The following is a 21,982-nucleotide window of genomic DNA, read 5'->3' as shown; positions in this document are numbered from 1 at the left end:
TCATGAATGCAAGGCCTGCAGGAACCCAGTGGATCCAAAATGGCCCTGAAATTCAGCCATAAAATGAACAAAGATCTCAAGCAAAACTGCTGGGAGTCCAGGCAAAGCAGCGCTGCCCAGAGGAGCAAAACTGGGCAGAGCACCTCCCTGGCCTGGCCTCCTCCCAGGAGAGCTCTGCCTCTCTGAATGCACATTCAGAGACTCTCAAAACCAGAGCAGCTGCACAACCCACTTACTGTGCATGGGCCTTGGGTGGAGAGGCACAGAACTTCCTGGCAGGCTTTTAGACCTCAACAATAAAGCACCTATATGCCCCTAGGAGGGCAGGGAGAACTCTCACTGGACTTCTTCTGTAGGAGGTGGGAGCTAGCCTCCACTCACTTGATGAATCTTGTCACAGCAGTCTCCCAACATGGGAGGCTGGCACTGAGGCTGAAATTTCCCTGCAGCATGTCTCCCTGTTAGCTAGGGAGTATGAGTTAGGTATGGTTTTAGCACTTCAGGCCCTGGGCTCTTTTGTGTCTTTTCTCCTGTTGAACAATATTTTGGAGAAAAGAAGATTCCCAGTCACTAACTCAATTAAAAACATTTCCCTGGAGCAGAAAGAGCAGGGAGTGGCACGTTATTTCAGAAAGCACAGGGATGGGAGGGAATCCAAAGAGTTGCCTGAAGTCACCACCCAAAGTCTCTGTTCACTGAATAATTGCCCTAATTGTGAGGTTCAAAATCTTGTTCAGGAAAACAGACCAGAAGAAAAATGGCAACAGTTGGCTCTGAGATTTCCTGGAGATAAAAATGCCAGCTCTGATAAGGTGTGGCCCACGTGTAATTCTGCCTGACAACCATGTGACATTCAAGGCCCCGGACGTGACTCGGCACACGCACACAGCCACTGAGTAAAAGCAGTGACGCAGTGATCACGCCAGGCGACCAGAGCACTGAGCTTGGCGTCCCATGCCCGATGGCCTTTGGTCATTTCAGTTTTCCTTGTTTCCTCTCCTCCCCTTCTATTTCTCCTCCCCACCCTATCCTAGCTCTTTCAAAAGGATTTGATTTCTGTAACTCTTTAGTAGAGAGACAGGGCTTTACTTGGCGACTTTTGGTTTACAGGATCGTTGGTGAACAATCAGTCTGTCTGACAGGAAGGTACGCCCACAGATATTACAGGGAACCAACTGGCTCTGGGCACTTGTCCAAGCAGCTTCGTTTAAGGCATCGAGATCATAGAAACCCTTGGCTGAAAAGTTAAAGAAAAACAGAGAAAGAAAAAAAAAAGTAAAAGAACAAAAAAGAAAGAAAAGAAAATGGGAAAATGGATCAGTTTCATTCTGGAGAAACTTACTCTACTTTTGATGGAAAATATTTTCAGGAAATACCTGTTGACTGAGGCTTTTAAACAAATCATATTACTTCTGCCAAAAAAAAAAAAAAAAAAAGTGCTGCTCACTCTTAAGGGTTGAGAACGGTTAGCTCAGATCCGAACCAGAGGCTTTTCAGTCCTTAGATCTTAAAAAGGGTGTTGTGATAGGTGTTCTTCACTAATTATTAACATCTTTGTTTACACACCATCATCTTGCAAATATGGCTTTTGGTCTTCTTTCAGTTGACTCTAAATATAAGCTTACAAAAAGAAAAACATGTATTTGTATTTTCCTCCTCTGTAATCCTTCAGTGGGATGTTTTTAAAGGCCAAAACTGATGGTTGAGAGTGAATTGAAGATGAATTATATCCTAGAAATTTATCATCTCTTTATGGCCACAAACTCAGAGATTCTTTAAATAATTAAAGTGAAGAATGCAAACAGAATAGTTAAATCTGATGAAAAGAAGTGTCCTTACGAAAACAACAAAGACAGCTGAGAGATGTATAATCTTCATTGGCAGGGCACAGGAAAAAAAAGCATATGGCTTTATTTTAGAGAAACAGTGTGGGATTTAGCTTTAATAAACTTTATTTAAATAGAATAGCTTTAGTACATTAAATTGACTATGCCTTAGAATTGCTCAAAATAGGCCCCCCAAAATGTAGCCAGGCGCTCAAAAATATATTAATCAGTTTTTAAAAAATCATTTTCACAGCATATATTTCTTCATTAAAGCCCAGGAAATTCTCATATGACTTCTATCTAATGGTCCACACAACCATAGCAAACCTTAGATTCTTTAACAAGCCTATTAATGTTCCTTTTATTTATTTATTTTTCTCCATAGGAAATTAAACTGCAGTACAATAGTACAACCTAGTATTTCTCCCTTGGATAAAACAAGTAACACCTTCTGTGCAGGGTATGAACGTGTATTTTGAGCACTTTGAAAACAGTTGAAAAAGAGTGGCACTGACTTTCTGTTTACTCATATGAGTTTTAATATGGACTCAAAAATTCCAGAATGTTTATTCTCACTTGAAGATGAGTCATTACATTTCTAAAAGTTTTAGGACTTTGGATTTGGAGGAAGGGTTATTTGAATTCTATGACTACAGCAAGACCATGGGATGGAAATGGCAATGGAATTCTCTTTATCTAGAGAGGAAGGCCACCTTCAGAAATAACAATAGCGTGGAGCCAAGAGGAAAATTGCAGAGCAGTGCAATTATAGGACCTGCCTTGTCCATCTGTAGCCAACAACAAAATGGTGAATCCTCCAGGGCTTTCAAACCAGTCATTTCTCTCAACTCTTCTAGAATTGTGATAATTATGGTCAGGCAGAGAAAGTGATAAAGATCAGAAGTGAAGGAAAGAGATGTTTGACACCAAATGAGAAATGCTGGGAAGGGAATTTCAAAGAGGTAAACAATCTCTTTGTGAGCAAATGCTCTAATTTTAGTGACAGCTATTTTCATCTTGAGTTCTTCTCCTACCTGTGTGCAGAGTCCTCCTCTTGGCAGGGACTGTGAATAGTTGGGTTCTGGCAGCCTCTGGAACTCTACCATGATAATCTAGATTCACTCTGTGGGCTGTTAAAAGACTCTCTTTGGGTCACATCTCTAACAAGAGTGCTTTGGGCTAACTGACACTAAATGACCTCCAAGGCACTTTCCAGGTATGTAAATCTATGGTTACATAAAGAGAATCAATTAAACTAATGATAATTCTCTGAAAACCGAGAATGGTTTTCCTTTGAGGAGAATCAGAGAATCGACCGAGAAAAATGACAGTGGTAGAAATATGATGAGCAGGTCTGAGCTTGCATGGCAAACACGTGCTCGGGACTACTTCATTCTCATCCTAAGTGAGTAAGCTCAGTAATGAGGCCACACACAGCAGTTTATGGAGGTCCAGTTTCAAATGGCTTGTACAGTGCTTTACAAAATATTAACTGCAAAATTTTTAAAATATGGGCATTTCACATAGATGTCTAGATTTCCAGTTTATTATTAAAAGATATGCTCACAGTAAATTTAAAGCTAAATTTCCTAGTAACACCAGCTGGGACGAGGTAGCAGCTGTCTCCTTTAGAGGGAGCCAGTGCTCTCCAGTGCCTCATAGTCCCCACCTTCCCTTTTCCATAAATGGACAAATTTATTCAATTGTATAACATGACTAGTGGACCCTGTAGGCATTTCACTTTGATACCCCTGCTTTGTGAACACTGAGACACATTCATATTTGAATACATGTTTCCAGATGTCCCCAAAGGTTCTTTAAGCTTCATGTTTTTTGAGTATTGTGTTTGATAATATATGAAAGTAACTTTGGGGAATTTTGGTGTATTTCAGTGAGTCCCTCTCCTTGCACAGTTGGCAAGGATGTCATATCTTTACATCTTAGCACCTGAAGACAACACTTTGGGCAGGCATTCCAGAACTGTTTTTCCCATTTTGCTGTAGCCAAGACAGTAAATGTTGCTGATTTCAGTTGTTTGAACAAGCAAGAAAAAAATACCTCTACTCTCATAAGTTTAGGGAGATAAGTCTTTCTTCCCCAAAACTTACCAGTGATGGTCCTGAGTTCTGGTTTTTTTGGTTCCGGTCTCCTTAACTCTTTAGGCAATAAGTTGTTTTCATTATGCCATTTTTTCAGACATTGTGGCTCATGGATGGCAATTGATTTTGTTCCATATTCACGACCACAAATGTAGCAAACAATTGTTGGTGGACGCCTTATCATTGTTGGCTGCAAGTAATACAAAATATCTGTTAGATAAAATTCCAGTTTGGAAATTATACTTTAAAATTATAATACATTTAAATTTGCATGAAAAATCAATCTATTTTTTAAAAGTCTAACCATTCTGATGAATTTAACTTTTTCGGCAGTAAAGAGAACTATATTATCTGAGTGATTGAGGTGGGGGGGGTGTTGGTTTAGGAGGAGGATAGGAAATAAAAAAGAGCTAACCAGTATTCTACATAATGGTACTTTATAAAACGCATTTTCTCATTTAATATGACTGAACTTCAGTAAAGTCAGTCTGGCTATAATGTATCCACAAGGACTAGCAGGGCAGCATGTCTGTGAGAGCTTGAGCCTTCATGGCTCTGTGGGTAGGTAAATCGTGGGTCCAAGAGAACACCAATGCTTTGTTCTAGATAACAGAGAAGATGGAGATGTCACTTACAGAAAAGGGAGAAATCAGGAGAGATAGTTTGGGGAAGGAGAAAAAAATGGATTCTGTTCTGGACCTAGCTGACACATAGAAGAATTTAAACATGAAAGTCTAGCCAAAACAAGAAACAGAGGTCTGTAGTTCAGGATTAGTGGGGTTCAGAGCTATCTGCACAGAAAAAAATGTTTAAAACCATAAAAATTCCAGAAAAGGAGTATATAGAGAGTGGATGGAGAAAAATTCTTGGAAGAGTAGCTACCATAATGAGATTGGGCAAGGGAAATTGCAGCCTAAGAAGGTAAAGGTTCAAGTCTGCAGTTAAAGAAACAGGGCGTGGAGACAAAAGACTCTGTTCAGATTTCTGAAAACACTTCTGGTTCCAGAAAGTTGGTATCATCAACCCTGTCAAATGCTACTGAGAGTAATGGGTGGTTGAGGAAGGTGAGTAGATCTGGTTGCTTAATAGTTTGGAGTTAAAGATTAGGTCAAGAAGAGAAATACACTTTCAAAAAGTTTGCAGAAAGGAAATTTGAGAGATAAGTAGAGTTGAAGAAAGATTTGTTTTGTTGTTGTTGTTAAGATAGGAGTATCTTGGTGGAGGGAAAGAAATTGTAGGCCTAAGAGAAAAGGGGGGGTAAATCAACAGAAAAAGGTCTCTGAGGAGGTGGGAGCAGGTGGGATCAAGGGTGTAATTGGAAATGTTAGCCTCTGAGGAAAAGGAAGAAAAATGAAATAGATGCAGTTAGAGGAAGGTTGTTGTAGGGAGGGAAGCTCTAGTGGAGCTGACAGAAGATGAATTTACTCTTCAAAGTAAGAGGCAAAGATCTTCAGAGAGTGAAGAGATTCCAATTCTGGGAAATAGAATAATAAAAAATACTGGGATTAAGCACTTTGGGAAAGGCAGCAGTGATTCATTTAAGGAAGAATACTCACCAAATAATGGAAAAGGCCCAGGTAAGCTGAGCTGTAAGAAATTTCAATGGAATTAAATGACCTTTTCCAATATTTCTTAAGTAGCAGTGGGTGGCATGAAAGCAGAAACAAATTAAGTTGGTGGTGTGGTCTCCTTTGGGAAAAAAAAGCATGGTAAAATGTGTGCATGTTTTAGAATCAGCTTGCTTTTAACTAAGACTGTTGGAGGTTCCACTTGCAGTGGAAATAGCACAGGGCAAGATCAAAATCAAATGGAAATACATTTATGATTCCTGGATACCTGAGCAGAAATAACAGATTCTAGATGAGTAAATCCACAATTAATATAGACCAAGCAAAATGGAAAATGGAGTGACTCCTGGATGAGCCATTATATGTTATGCTATAGCTATAATGGAAAAGAATCTGAAAATATATGTCTATATATATGTATGCATATGTATAATTGAATTGCTTTGCTGTACACCTGAAACTAACATTATAAATCAACTACACTTCAATAAAAAATAAAATTTAAAATCACATTATTTGAGGTAAATATTTTTATTCTATTAGTCTATACTGACTTATACTAATAGACTACATTAATCAAAACAACTAAATAGTTTGTTATCTTTCCTTGTTACTAGCCATGTAGCAAAGTCTAGCACCTGAAAAGTGACTTTAAAAATATTGGTGGAATTAAAGACTTAAGAGAAAGGATAAAGCAGAAGTAATAATTTTCAAAATATCCAAAAGTTCCTTATTATTTTTTACATGTTTATTTACTTGAAAGATTAATTAAGTGCAGGTTTCTAAATTTTAAAACAAGAAGTTACTCTTTTTATTTTGAGAATGATGAATTTATTAAAATTCCAGATGGAAAGCAGGAGCCAAATCTAGTATTTAACCAAGCGTGTAAGCAAAATAAACAGTGTGAGTCATAAATGAAGACATTCATGTCACATTGTCATAAAGCTTCTTTTGCAAGGAAAAAAAATCAGAAAAAAATAGACACAGAGGCTAGAAGACATGCACAAAATAACTTGCAGGGATGTGGGAGAAAATTAATACCATAAAAAGGCTAAGATGTTCTATATTATATTTTCCAAAGCCTGCCCCATCCTCTATACTTGTGGTTGAACTGCAGTTGAACCTGCAACACACTCCATATTCGTAGCTTGTGAACATCTTACTCCTAAGCAGTGCTCTAGGAAAGGGCAAGCAACCCGGACACACAGCTGAAGAGAAAAACCCCGTGGGTCTGAAGAGAGATAAGAGAACCTCTTTATTGTTCATTAATTTCACAGTTGTCAGTCTGAAATTTCCAGAGAAATCTGAACAATCTCCAACTTGTGGTTCCTGCCACTGCCTTAACTGCCAAGGTTTTACACTTCTGCCTCCTCAGTGTTTTCAGATGGAAGTGGACGTGTTGGGGAGGGAGAGAATAAACAGGAAGAAGAGACCAGAGCCCTGTAGGAAAGAGCAGAAGACCCTGCTTGGCTAATGTGCTACTGTGACTTGGCATAACTGAGCAAGGCAGTGGGGGCGAAGGTGTGCCCAGGGGGCTGGTGTACACCAGGCCTGCGGGGCCAGAAGATGCCAGGAAAGTATAACCAAAGAAGGGCAAAGAGGAAGCCACTAAGTCAAGAGTTTCTGCAGAGCAAAGGATTAGATCAGCACTTTTCCTGTCAACATCTTAGGTAGTATTTTGGAGGTGAGGCATTACTTTGTTAACATCAGGGTAAAAGACTTTTTAAAAAGTTAATCTCGGAATCTACATAAGCACTAATTCAGATGTGAACTGTTTTATGGGGGCAACTAAATGCCCCTGCACAGCAAGTTTATTAGGGCTCATCCCAAGCTTGCTTTTGTTCTTTCAGTTTCCTGGGAAAGTCTATTTAGGTTGGATACAGACAGAGGCACTTGGACACTCAGGGAGAGTTTTCATATGTGTATATTTCTCTCAATTTGAATCCAACTCATTTTCATATGTTTTCAATCATTTTGCTGGCCACTATTGGAATTATTATTTTCCACGCAGCATTTTTTTTTAATGTCATTTTTCTGTCAGGAATGTTCAGTCTTTTAGGCCAGGACTGTGCAATGCAAAGGGAAGTGAACATTTAACAACTTTTCTCCTAATCAGTGGAGATGACCCGTCATCCATCCATTCATTTTTACAATTTGTAATATCACCATTGAAACAAAGGGGAGAGAATACGGACCAAGAAAAGAGGGTGGTTTGCTGGAGAGGTGTTGACAGAAGAGGAATGGATGTAGGTCCAGAAAACCTGGACTAGGACACCTATTTCAAATAGCTTCAAATAGCTTTTGATGACTTCCTTGTTAACTTGGGCTGAAATGAAACCACAGTGAGCTACACAAGTCAATTGCTAGTAGAGCTCATAGAAAGAAGTGTGAGAGGTGGCCAGAAAGAAAAAAATATTCCTAATATTAAATATTATTGCTTGAATCGTAATGAAACATCGAAAACTAAAATGGAAGTCATGACTAGCAGTTTTGCAGGAAATCAGAAACACTCTACATTTGGTCATTACTTACATTAATCCCACAATAAATACTAAGTAATAATAGTGTGAAGTTATGTCAAATTTTTTATAGGAGAGTTAGGAGAACATGATCCAACAATGTAGCTTTTGGGAGATACACTGAAATATAAATTAGTAATATATATGGAGCCATAAGTCCCTTTGAATATCTTAATGGTTGCAATCATCATCTCCCCCCCAAAAAGCACGTGTATAGAGAACTGGAGAAATGATTTGGAGTGACTGGTGGACTCCCTAAAACCCATCCATTAACCCCAGGAAGTGAGCTTTTGGGCCTTTAGTCAGAGCCAAACCTTTTATTTCAAATAGATGCTCCTTTGTGTAAGGAGCCATTTGGCACCATTTAAATGCTGCAAAAAGTACTAAGTTGAAGCCCACAAGAACTTAGGAAATACACCACCTCTGGTTTTAGAAGGATCTTAAGTCCTGCTTTGAGTAAGACAGTCGCTAATGTACCTGTTGCCCCGACCAAGGATTAATAGTTCCTTCTTTTACTCTCTAAAATGTCCCCATCTAGTCAATAAATTACACAGTCACTTCTGAAAAACATCAGTTAGTAAAATATAAGCAATCATGAAATAAAACAAAAACAGCAAAAAAAAAGTTCAGAAATACTGAAGCTATGACTATAAGACTGGCAATAAATCCATTTAAACACAGAACTAAGGTAAAATGACGACAGAAATTGTGATTAGGGAAGAGGATAGAAAAAGGAACACACTTTGACAAGTAAAAATACAAAAATTGGCAAGGGCAGGAGTGGTACAAGGATGCTAACAATACTAAGTTCTCCACCTTTCACAGCAAACAGTCAATTAGCGCAGTATCAAATCAAAACATGGTGTTAAATTTTTTCAAATTCTTTAATAACATCTTTGTTTTTTACCTTTAGTAGGTCCTTTAATATTTTAGTGAAGAAATATTTTTCTGAAGTTCAGCAATATCATCAGTTTCACTTTGCTTTCTCTTTGTCAAACTCAAGTAAAATTAAATATATCATCTCTATTAATAATAATTTGGATGTGATGATCTCACTTCTGTGAAAAAAATCTGCATGTCTATTTAGACATGTTTATTCACATAGGGAGATGTCTGGAATGATATTCACTAAGATCTAACTATTTGGGGGTCAATTGTTATGCTAATTTTTATACTTTCTTACTAGCTTAATTTTTATAATGAACTTGTGTCATTTTTATAAGAATAATAAAATAATAGAAAAGAACATCAACTCCTAAGTCAAAAGTCAAAAGATTAGGTAATAAAATCAGCCCTAAAAGGAAAAATCAAGTGGAGCCCAAATTACTTTCTGAAAATTCCTTAAAAAACTGATAAAAGATGATATTCAAGGTGTTGTGTATAATACAGTTTAGTGATGTAACCACTTAGTAATTGGAATCAGAATTAACATTAGGAATGAATACAGCCTTGCATAGCATAAAATAGAAGTATAATGCAAAATGAAAATATTTGCAATATTTAAATTGCATTATTCCAGTAATACTATTTTGTCAACGGTTTATAGCTGAATACACATTAGTTAAATGATTGCATAATGTAGCTTAATTGAAGTCCTAGAATTTAGCTCCATTACTTTAAAAAGTAGTAACAAAAACCTGGAAAAATAATTTGAGGACACAATTTAGCACAAGTCTGTTTCCACCATAAGATAATCTAAGTATAGCTCTTCCAGATATTTTCATTTTGTTCAGGCTTGTCTTCCTGGCGTGGTTGCATTTGCCAAAAAATGAATTCACAAATAACTAGAAGGGATCATAGGGTATGAGACATTTTATGCTAAAAAGTGCCAGCCAAAAAGATGATTTGGGGGGGTGGATGGAGTGAACCATCCCTTGGGTCCTTTGTTGCCCATAGTGGCTGGACTGACAAATCATCGTGTCATTTTCAACTTCCCAACTGCTTCCCTTCCCTCTGTACTTGACTATGTTTTGTGCAAACTTGGCTGGTCTGATGTAATAATCAGGTTTTTCTGTGGTTCTCTGTGGCTACAGAATAAAGTCCAAACCCTTCAGACCGATTTCATTCATGCCCAGCTTTAGCCCTGTAAAACAGGTCTGCCAGCCACACCAGCCTCAACACCCTTCCCCAAGCTAGAGGTCACAGTCCTCAACTTTGCTGCCTCTATGATTTTATACATCTGCTCCTTCCAGCAACAAGCATTTAAACTGAGTCTAGTATCTTCACCATGCTGGAGTATATGGGAAACCCCAGGGCTTAGCTTGCCTTAGTAATAGAGACAAGCATATATAAGTGCCATGATACACAGAGTGCTATAGGAGCCTGAAGTAGGAAGAAAGGCAAGAGTTTTGACTAGAAGCCAGTGAAGGGGGTGACATTTTAAATGGGTCTGCTTAATGGGATGAGCTATAGTGATGAGGGGAGAATGCCCTCAAACAAATTGCCGAAGGACATGACCAACTCGGCAACTGTTTAGTAGTACTGTAATATGTCAACAGGAAAGCTTTAAAGCCCATAGTGAAGTGACTGATTAGAGGAAGTGTGAAGGTAAGAATATAGCGCTGAACCCAGGCTCCATCCTCCTATCATTAGAAGTTAGTCATGCTTCAGTATCTGGGGAGGGATTTGAGAGACAGTACTAGAAGCAAGTTCTTCCTATGCCAAGAGAGCTGCCTTAGCCATGGTAAGACATTGTATTATTGTGGGAGTCAGGCAGACAGGGGGCAACGAATAAAAGTAATGGAAAGTGCCTTGATTGTGTTGAGACTTCAGTTTCAAGATGATGACTTAATTAGACCAAGGAATGGGCCAGATGAGGTAATTTATAATTTTCAGATACTAAAACATCTTGATTCTTCCATATTGAAGACATTCAAACTGGTTCTGTCTGCACTGAAGTCGACAGCACACTCAAGTGATAATATAAACATTAATGCAATTAGAAACATCCATGACTAGATAAACAAAGTGTAATTCCACCATTCAATGGACTATTACTCAGCAATAAAAAAGAGCTACTGCTACTTGCACCAACATGGATGAAACTCAGAATCATTATCCTAAAAGAAGCCAGATGTAAAAGACTACATTACTGCCTAATTCCATTTATATAAAATCCAAACCAAGCTGCAATGGTTAAAATTCAAATCAGGGGTTGCCTAGAGGCTGGAGGGGAAAGGAGAAATAAAGCTATAAGGAATCTTTGGGCATGGTAAAAATGTTTTGTATCTTGATTATGGTGGTGATGTAACAGGTATATAAAACTGTCAAAACTCATTGTATTACACATGTTTAATAGATGGAATTTATTGTTTGTGTATTATCCTTCAGTAAAGCTGATTAAAAACCACTCATGCCACGCATGCAGACCTAGTTTGGTTGAGTATTTTTGCATTATCATGCTCACACAATGCAGTCAGTTCAAAGTCAGCAGTACACATTGTCAGATGAAATTCCAAAGTCAAACAATGTATTTTAGGGTGACTTTTGCCAGAAACTGGAGATTATTTTCAAGTGACCTAAATTCTAAACCCTTTGTCTCTCAAGAAATTCTCCAGTTGAAAAAAGAAAAAAAAAAAAAAACAAAAAACAAACAAACAAAAAAAAAAAATAGGAGGGAAATTTTTTTAAAAGAAAACCAGAGAAAATTAGGAAGTGTTTTATTGAGTTTCTTTTCCAGGATATTAACATTTTTGCCAGAGAAAGTACCCTAGGCAGCAATTCCAGTCACATACAATTTCATCCAGAAAAGTGTGATTCTCATGTCAGGGGCTGAGCCCCTGCAGCAGGGTTGGGTAGCTTAAAAGTGTGCTCTCTGTGCCCGTATTCATGGCATCTGGCATTTGAAACCTAAGTGACACCAGTTTCTAATCCTCCAGTAAGAGGAACTTCAGGGTCCTTTAGTAGATGAGTATGAGTGTGTGTGTGAGAATGTGTACAAAAGACAAACAAGGTTAGTCACTTTCCTCAGTTAATTTCAGGGATACGGAGAGGCTCCCTTTGTGTCAAGCTAGTCATTCCTTTACATTTTCCCTGGCTTTGCCTTTGACTGCCCTTCAGCCTACCATATCATTTTTAGACTCATTCCCCTCAGGAAGAGAGAGCTGAGCGCTCTGGTTCTAGAAGGTCACAAGTACAATTACCTGTCTCCTACCAGGGAACAGAGGAAGCCTCCTACATTTGCACATCAGAAGGCGGTAATTAGCTGGATTTATTTGCTGTTATTGAAGCAGTTGGCCTGTTCTTTTTGAAGAAGCTATTTTAGCGGGGCTGGGGCAAAGCAGCCATATCAAAATGTAAAAGACGTCTTTTTTATTACCAAATATGTGTAAATAAAATGCTTGGCTTTTTCTCCCAAGTAACATGCTTTACAGATTACTTGGAAACAAACATTGCTGAAAGTTAAATGGCCCCCCCTTTTTTCTCTTTTAGGTTGCATTATAACATCCTTGCTTCAAAACAGCCACATGCCCTGTGTTCATTTGGGAACCTTCATTAACTTAAGTCAAAGAGAAATCAAGGAACACAGAGGTGAGAGAATGTCCTGAAAAGTGAAACAGTCCTCATGGCCTGAACCACAACTTCGAGTAAATTAGAAAAAGGTGCCTCACCTTAAGACACTTTCAAACCATCTGGTTGTCATCATTAATCACAAGAAACAGAATTTAAAAATGGAGGCCATGGAAAAGAATACACATGGCAATCCTTGCCCTGTGTTAGGACGTGGCCTAGAACCGGCCCTATATGTCTTTGTGTACTTTGCTTCTCATGACTGGAAACGAGCACAGTACGGTCATTCTGTAAGTATCTGGGTTTAATCAGGGATTTTTCAACTTCACAAAAGCTAATGAAGCAATTGGATACTGAAGCTGCACCATGAGTAGAAAGAAACCAGAGACATCAGCACAAAACACAGCTGAGACTGACTGGGGAGATGAGACCGGCACTAACTGAAAATGCATTTGGAGGAGAGGGCTGTCTCTCAGGGGGTGAGTCCAGTGTAGCCTAGATGCTGTTGCTCAGAAAGAATGTTCTGATTACAGGCAATGCCCCAGGCTAGGGTTAGAGCCAGGAACTGACCCTAACAGTGGGAATGATTGTACGTAAGTTACCACCTCTATTTGGGAAATATTTTTTTTATTGTTTCCTAAGCTCTTTGGGGCAATAAATCAGGTTGACAGATCACTATACGGAGTGCTGAGTCCATTCCCTCGAAAATTAGTCAGGAAACAGGGACAGGGTGTGAAAGGGACTTGCTGAGTGGAGTAAGCATTCTTGACTTCTCTGCCCACTGATATGTTTGAACTCAGACTGATCATCTCTGAAAACTACTCTCCAGATGGGAGACCTCTCTAGTATCCTGGACTTTTTGTGGCCCTGTAAAATTCTTAGAAGTTTTGAGTCCCAGTTGTCTGACCCACAAAAATGGCCTCATTGCTCAGACGTCTCTCACAAGTGATGCAAATGGTAATTGGCAGCAAGGGTGAGTAATCCTTTGCCCAGGCACAAAGCGTGTGTGCCAGCGGTCCCTGCATACAACTACTACACAGCTATGTGGGTTCCCTCATGTGTCCCTTATGACCCAGGCTGTCCTCTTTAGAGCAGCTCACCCAGGCTACCCTGTAGAACTTCCTCCCCTCTGCTTCATATCCTGGATTTCAGATTGTATATGGATGGACCCACAACCATTTCAGCCAACAGCCAGCCATGTTTTATTTGACTGGGACAGTGTGTTTAAAAATTTCAAATGCGAATACCTTTAGGCGGGACTTACTCTTCATGATACCACAAGCCGTACCACTCCCTATTGCCCTATATGCAGCTGCCCAAATACTGAAAGCATGTGAGCCTGTGACACAGAACAACCTAATTTCGCCACTCCCTCTCCCCACTTATCTCCCCAATAAAAGGTACTTGCCTTATATCTCATTTCTAAGAAATGAATTAAACCTATGATTAATTTGCATACATGTAGCAATTGTTAGAAATGGTTCCCTAACTATGGAGGGGATCTTTGCATTTTAGCTGGGATTCCTTATGGAGTCAGTGCTTAAGAGTAGAAGGACTGAATCTCTGGCTCTGGAATTTTAAAAATCTTGTCAGATCGTCAGGGAAGTATTTTAGAAAAAAGTATGCAGTGATACATCAACGGTTATCACACTGAAAAGTCCCTGCTCTCTTTGAATATAGGCACTTAGGCAATTTTAGCAGAACTGGATAGGAGGCTTGAAACTCATCCTGAGACCAAAGAAGCCCCTCCACTAAGGGATGAGACTGGTTTCCAAGAACACGTGCCCACAGTAACTGTGCATAATTCTCAAGTCATTGACTTGCTAGAGGATTTCTGCCTCCCCCACTTCTAGCTGGATCCCAGGCTGTCAAAAACAGGACCCATCCTGCCAGGTCTGACCCCAGTCATTGTTAAGTGACTGTGCAGCTGTTTGAATGGGTATCACTCCATCGACAGTGTTCCTCTTTCTGCACAAGGTTAAACATAAAGAATTTGGGCCTTAGCTGCTGTTTTAGATTTTCCACACTCTTGATCCCTTCTTTTAGGCCAAATAATTGAGATGTCTGTAGTCAGTGCACAAGGCATATCGTAAAATGCAGTAAGGTCGAATGGGGAAATAAGAGGGAAAGTTTTCCTCCCTCGTGCTTGAGGAAAAAAGTGTAAAATCTCTTGTAGAAATCCTTGTTGTATATTCCAACATTGAAAATGTCTGACCAAGCAGCAGCTAACAATTACCAGGCACTTTCTAAGTGCCAGGCCCTTTACTAAGCACTTAACAAGCTTTATCTCCGTATTTCTCATAATAATCCTCTTTACAAACCAGGAAACTGAGGCACAGCGCTGTTAGTAAGCTGCGGAGCTGGTTTTCACCCAGACAGTGGGTCTTCACACTGCCTATCACTGCATCCCACTGTGAAAGGAGCAGGGAGGAGCTGACACTGGAAGGTTTGTCAAACACAATCTGATCCCAGGTCCTCTGCAGGAATTCTCATGTTTAAACCTCTCACTGTGGGGAACTGAGGCTGGGGGAAGTTAAAGTAATTTGCTCAGAGATAGGTAATTTCATTATGCATCTGTTATCTGATTCCAGGTCTGTTTGATTCCAGCTACTTCTAGAAACATGAGGGGTAAGGTCATCAGTGGTCAGCAGTGTATCCTGCTTTGCCTATGTATCTACAGGGTCAGCTGTTGCATGGGATTTGAGAGAAACCAGCAAAATTCCTACTTCTCTCTCAATTATCTCAAAAGTTCATTCCTTTGGATTAAACATGGTTTTCTCCCCCAGATCCTCTTTCAAGTGCAAATAGTCCTATAAGAGATTTTTCTACGAAGAATTTTATCAGATTTTCCCAAACCTCCTCCCACAGTATCAAGAGAAGGGGGTTGGTAGGGCAGGGAGGGTGCAGGAGGTGCTGAAAGGGAAGGGAAATCCAGGTCACCCAAAGCCATTGCTAAAGTCAGAATTTCGCCTGTGGCCATTTAAAACACATTTTCAACAAACTTGACTGAGACCGAAAGTGTATAATTAAGTTTCCATTCCCCCAGGCAGGTCCTACACTTGCAGACAAAGTATTAACAGCATTTTAATATATAGGAGTAACTGCGTTCGCAGAGTTATTCTAGAAACCACTGGTATTTCACATTTACTTCTGGTGTTTTTTAACAATTCTACCCAAATGGCACATCTGGAAGGATAGTTGTTTGAAATGAAATTGTTTTTGGAAGTCACTGGATGCCACGTAAAGGAATTTTCCAATTCAGCCTGTCTATTGGCCAACTGCTAGAGAGTCTGCAACTTGTGATTTGGAGTTTTGTTGTGCTCCTTTTAACAATAAGAACGATCTGGCCATTCATTTGGAAATGCTGTTAACATTAAAGTATTTTCATGTATCTGATTTTTTAAAGTAACTTATTGGTATTTTGAATACATGCTTGACATTTTATTTACTTGCTTGTCCTGAGATACAAGGCTGAAAAATATAAGTTAAAGAATGAATTCCAATTTAGAGCTTCAGTTTAGGAAAGGAATACAGTTTCTTAGCTGAAGTTTTTTTTCTTTTTTCTTTTCACATTTGAGATAAAAAGTTTTGTTGTTGTTGTTTTTTTTTTCTTCTGTTTTTCCTGATCCCTTGGAAGGATACTGGTTGGAAAGTGAGGTGTGTGAGGTATTGATTCAATCTCTTGACAAATTCTTGTAAGAATGACTTTCCTTCGAAGAGAATGGATGGAGGGTGACCCTGGTGTCTGGTTCCTGTGCTCCTCAGTTTGGCACCAGGCCTGACCCTCATAGTCAGATGGCTTCTGGGTCACAGGGTAAAATGAAGTAAGACAGGAAAAACCCACAAATTGAGGCATGCACTCAGTTTTTCCAGCTTCTATAGTTAGAAAGCATTGGCACAATCTGGCCTGGAGCTTGGAAGCTGGGTTATTTCCATTGTATATGCCAAAGGGCCCCCAGCTCAGGGGGAAGGCCCAGGAAAGACATTTTCCAATCAAAAGAAAAAAGATACCATCTTGGATAGGACAGAAAGGATTCTAACCTTAAGAAACAGTTGTTTTGATTTTTTTTTTTTTTTTTTTTTTTTTGGCTTGTCTTTTCCTTTTCTTATCAGAGTTTTTGGTCCCAGTCTCTCCTGATCTTCACTACCCTTTGCCTCTGATTTCCTGAAACTTTAGGTTGGGACCAGTGATATCTTTATGTTTTTACTTTCTCTGCTTAAACAAAGTTAGCCTGGATGTGAGAGCTGCTTGGGGACTTTAAATGACAGGACACTGGCAACAGAGCTGGGGCTTGGAGCAGGATTACTGGAAATTTATTGAGTTCCTGAATTTATTAGATCCTTCAATTTGTAGGACAGCTCTCTTCCTATAAGACAGTCTCACAGAGGTAAATATTTGATAGAGACAATGGATGTAAGAAGGGAATGAATTACATAATATAAAGAGAAAGCAAGAGATGAGACCTAAGTCAAATTCTCTCAATGCTCCGCCTATCCATAAAGCTGGACTTGTCCTCACAACTAGCAGTGAGATTCTGTTCACCAGACATTCACCTCCATTTCAGTGGGAACTCTTTCAAGGTTGTATTGCACTGCCTTCCGTGGAGTTCTAAGAATTTGGGGAGAGATTTTAGTTGTTGACTTTGGAATTTGGATTTCTAAGAACTATGTATATCCATTTGGTCTTTACATAAAGAGTTCCCAGGCACCTATCACTAGAAAATGTGGAAGGAGGGAGATGGGGGGACACAGAGAAGCAGGCTTAAGAAGATGCATGAAATCATTTAAGCTAGATAAATTATTTGAGAGTACAGCACTTTGTAGATCTCTTCATTTTAGGCTTGAATAATTCTTGAACTTATAACATGTGATCCTCTCCTCTCACAGAGGTTACAATCAGCACTTTTCTTTTTAGAGAGACAGGAAGCCACATGTTGGAGCACCAATGTGAGGACAACCTATTTTTGCTTTTGTCTTTAGGCTCTGGGAGAGGTAGCTCTATTACGGTCTCTCTCACCATGGATACGTGATATACAATCATAATTTGAGGCTGATTTTAAAAAAAATGTTAGACTGTAATTTGTACAGATGAGTATTATTCTTCAAATGTTTATATGAGGAAGCCAAATATCAATTTAATTGGTGATGCTGTTGCTCCAAAATGTGTAACTCTCCCCCTCCCCAACACACACATATTACACACACTACACATATGCACACAGATTCCTTTGGGTTTTAGGGCCAACAGTACAGAAGAAAAAGGTCCTGTTACCTTACAGTTGGGCTCTCTACACCTGAGAGCTGTGGGATCCTAGATTGCTGCCCTGATACACAGGCATGGTTGGCACCAAGGAAAGATGAAGAAATGGCGCCTGGAGTTGGACATGAATGGCCCAGCTGGCAGCATCATCAGTGGGTGGTTTGTGAAGTCGAGGCTGGTTTTTGTGACATCAGCACAGCTGAGTAGGTGAACTAGGGCCACTGAAGGTCTCTATAAGGGTAAGAACCCCCAGAAGGATTGCACTGAACATTTCATCTACCACCTCCAAAGATTTCTTAAGTCATTCTTGTGTTTGGGAATCATAGAGGCAAATGGTTCTAGGAGCCCTAGTCTTGATTTCAGAAACTCAGTTTAACTAAAGGCGTGAAGAAACAAAGGACTAAGTAGACTCTTAAAATTTACTTTTTCTCTCTCTCTTTATACCACTCTCTTTCTCATCTGATATATCTGATCAGCTCATCTGGTATTTCCCTGAGAAAATACATAAGCTAACAGATGTAGCTCCTTCATCTTCTCACTAGCATCCTATAAACTTGCCTTCATCTGCATTCAACCTCCTCCTGAAATGGAGACAGGCTCCCTCCTATCAAACCCCTCCCTCTGCACAGGCAGGATCCCACCCCTGGTGCCCGGTTTTCCTCCAGGTTTTCCACATGCTCTTATCACCTCTCCTGCTTTTTAAACCTTCACCTCTCAACTGGATCACTATCTGAAATATTCAAACATAGTCTGGAAGCTCCCATCTTTTAAGGGAACCTCTCTTAACCTAAAATCTCTAGTTTTAGCCTACCCATTATTTCTCCCCTAGTCTCCAAAGCCAAACTTCTCAAAACACATCCTGCCTTTATCACTTATACACTCTGCAGACCCCACCACGACTCTGAATGTGTTTTCTCCAAGTTTATCAAACTAAATCCACATTGCCGAATCAAATAGATATTTTTTGGCCTTTCTCCTACTCAACCTCTGGACATTGCATCCTGTTTTCCACACTTATTCTTCACATTTCCTCCTCTGGCAGCTTCCAGGGCACCATACTCTCTAGTCATTTCTCCAATGATTTCAGTCACTTGTTCTCCAGTTCCTAATCCTCTAACCCCAAATACTGTAATGGCTTAGGACATCAGACCTGGCTCTATTTTTCGAGCCCTATACGTATTCTGATGACTTTAAATACATATTAATAATGCACAAGTGTATATCCCAGCCCAGTTCCTCTTTTGAGGTCCAGACTTACATATTCAGCCTGACTCATCTACTTAGATATCTCACAAGCATTTTGAATTTGGTAAGTCCAGCATAGAACAACTGGTCTTAATCCCCAAAAGTCTACCCTTTTCTCAAGTCTTTCCCATCTTAGAAAGTGGCATAACAGTGCAGTTGCTCAAGCTAAAAATCTGGGGGTCATCCTTGACCTTCCTTTCCTGACCCCAAGTTCTGCCCATTATACCTTATCTCCATCTCTGCAACCAGCACTGCAGGCCAGGCTTCCATCCACTTTCACCTGGATTCCTGCAACAGCCAAATAACCGAGGCAGCTGGAGGAAACTGTGCTGTTTCTACAGCTTCATCTTGTATGTCTGTCCCCTCCTTCATTAGATTTTGGCTACATGTGGGCTTTTTAGTTCCATTTTAAGATCTTTCTTGCCTCAAGGCCTTCCCACATGCTACCTTTGACTAAAATGTCTCCTCCTCCTGCTGTTCCCATCCCTACACATCCTGACTCTTGACTAATGCTTTCATGTCTTTCATGTCTCAGCTGAAATGTTGCCTCCTCCCAGAGGTTTTCTCTTACCAAGAATCTAAATGTCCACCTTCCACCATTAGACACTATCGAATCACAATTTGAAATTTTATATTTATTTATTTCATATCACTTCCCCCATAAGACTAAAAACTCCAGATCAAGAACTGTGTCTATCTTTATTATGACTCTATATTTAGTACTCAGTCTGATGCCCAACAATAAATATTTGTTGACTGAACAAACTTCTGTCCTCTTTGTCCTGCTTAATTAACACTTATAACTCTGGCAGGGGAGCCACACCCTTTCTGTATCACACACGTGCCTCTCTCTTTAGCGACATAAAAAGGTATGGGTCTTTTGAATTGAACAGATGCGGCTCTGACAGCCCCTGTCAAACCTCCTGCGTGACTTTGGGCAAGTTGCTTAACCTCAGTTTCTCTATATGGAAAGTAGGGGAAAATGTCTGTCTTATTGTAATATTATAAAGAATATAATGAGATCGTGTATATAAAGTACTGATCATAATGGTACTCAATGCAAGTTAGTTCCCTTTCTTTCATGCCTCCTAATAAACTCCAAATACTTCTTATCCAATACATACACAACATTTGACCATGTGAGAACATCCATCCTGCCCTTCTGAGTCTCTCTGATTGTGATCTTTCCCTGAGAGGTTTGCCTTTAGAGAATGAGATACTTAGCCATGAAACGGCATTTGTAACAAATCAAATAGATAACTGTAGCCCTAAGTAACTGGAGTTTGTATTATAAAGGGACCTTCTCAAATATATTTGGACATAACACGAAGAGAAAGGCAATAATATTTTTGCTAGAGTAGGAGACATTACATTAAAATAAAACACCAGATGGCAGCACCAGATGCTAGAGATGTGCCTGATAGGATTTGAGCTCAAACCTGAGTATCTAGGATGTCAAAGGTAGCTTAAAACTGCATTCAGAGAGACAATCCTTTTAAAAAAATGATAGATTCCTTAAAGAAAAGAAAGCCTATTTTGTAATACAGGATTTTTAGAAACAATGTTTCACGTTACAAGCAAAATACTAAGAAAATAACCCCAAGTGTTATCTAATAAAATAAGTAGACAGAGGCTTCATTTTGGGTTGTAGTTATATTTCATTAGCTCTGTCAATCTGTGTTCCAATTAGGCAGAGAGGTCTTAAGTCAAAGAATGAAATACTAAAATTTCTGAAGAGATAATAACCGAAAAACTCCCCAACTTGGGAAAGGAAACAGTCACTCAAGTCCAGGAAGTGCAGAGAGTACCACACAGGATCAACTCAAAGAGGAACACACCGAGGCACGTAGTTTTCAAATTGACAAAAATCAAGGATAAGGAGAAAATATTAAAATTGGCAATAGAAAAGCAACAAATAACATACAAGGAAACTCCCATAAAGTTATCAGCTGATTTTTCAGCAGAAATTCTACAGGCCAGAAGGGAGTGGCAAGATACATTTAAAGTGATGAAAGGGGAAAACTTACAACCAAGAATACTGCATTCAGCAAGGCTCTCGTTCAGATTTGATGGAGAAATCAACAGCTTCACAGATAAACAGAAGCTAAAAGAATTCAGCACCACCAAACCAGCTTTATAACAAATGTTAAAGGAACTTCTTTAGCCATGAAACCATAAGAAAAGAGAATAAAAAGAAGAGGAAAAAAAAAAAAAAGACCTACAAAAGATTGCTTTGGCAGTTTGGGGTCTTTTATGGTTCCATATAAATTTTGGAATTGTCTGTTCTAGTTCTGTGAAAAATGTCGTGAGTATTTTAACAGGGGTTGCATTGGATCTGTAGATTGCTTTGGGTAGTATGGCCATTTTGATAATGTTGATTCTGCCAATCCAAGAGCACAAGATATCTTTCCATTTCTTTGTATCATCTTCAATTTCCTTCCTCAATGTTTTACAGTTTTCAGAGTATAGGTAACCTCCTTGGTTAAGTTTATTTCTAGGTATTTGGTTGTTTTTGTTGCAATGGAAATGTTTATGTCAGTTATAAAATTCTGGTTTTTGAAGAGAAAAAAAAAAAAGTGAATGAAGGGCCGCAAATGGCAAAATACCCTTCTTTCTTATGGGTGAGTTGTATTCCATTATATATATATGCTGTATCTTCTTTATCCATCCATCTATTGATGTGCACTTAGGATGCTTCCATATATTGGCAATTATAAATAATGTTGCTGTTAATAGCAGAGTGTATGTATCTTTTTGAATTGATTCTTATCTTGTGGTTGGCTTTATTCCTTTGATAACTATGTAAGTTTAAAAATCTAAAGCTCTAAACCTCCTTAGAAACAGTGAATAGTACATATATGTAAATTTAAAAGATATGTGCAGTATATTGTATATACGTACTTACATGCAATACATTGTATATGTGCAGTCAAATTGTAACAGTTCTACCTAATAA

The 21,982-nt window shown here is 39.1% G+C and overlaps 1 protein-coding gene across 2 annotated transcripts in view; it reads right to left on the bottom strand.

Moving 5' to 3' along the window:
* Nucleotides 1-1,075: 1,075 nt before the first annotated feature.
* Nucleotides 1,076-21,982, bottom strand: part of LOC102512466 (zinc finger protein 474) — an 83,793-nt gene continuing 62,886 nt past the window's right edge. For both annotated transcript variants that reach the window (XM_032476577.1, XM_032476578.1), the window contains 4 exons: nucleotides 21,932-21,975; nucleotides 5,482-5,614; nucleotides 3,935-4,115; nucleotides 1,076-1,237 (listed from right to left, as the gene is read on the bottom strand). In XM_032476577.1, the coding sequence (XP_032332468.1) occupies nucleotides 1,086-1,237; nucleotides 3,935-4,115; nucleotides 5,482-5,614; nucleotides 21,932-21,975 (510 nt within the window). In that variant the 3' untranslated portion in view covers nucleotides 1,076-1,085. The remainder of the gene's footprint in view (nucleotides 1,238-3,934; nucleotides 4,116-5,481; nucleotides 5,615-21,931; nucleotides 21,976-21,982) is intronic.

The sequence above is a fragment of the Camelus ferus genome, chromosome 3 (genome assembly GCF_009834535.1).
Source record: "Camelus ferus isolate YT-003-E chromosome 3, BCGSAC_Cfer_1.0, whole genome shotgun sequence".
In the NCBI taxonomy this organism is placed as follows: Eukaryota; Metazoa; Chordata; class Mammalia; order Artiodactyla; family Camelidae; genus Camelus; species Camelus ferus.
The sequence above is the reverse complement of the archived record's forward strand: the minus strand, read 5'-3'. Positions and strand labels throughout refer to the sequence as shown.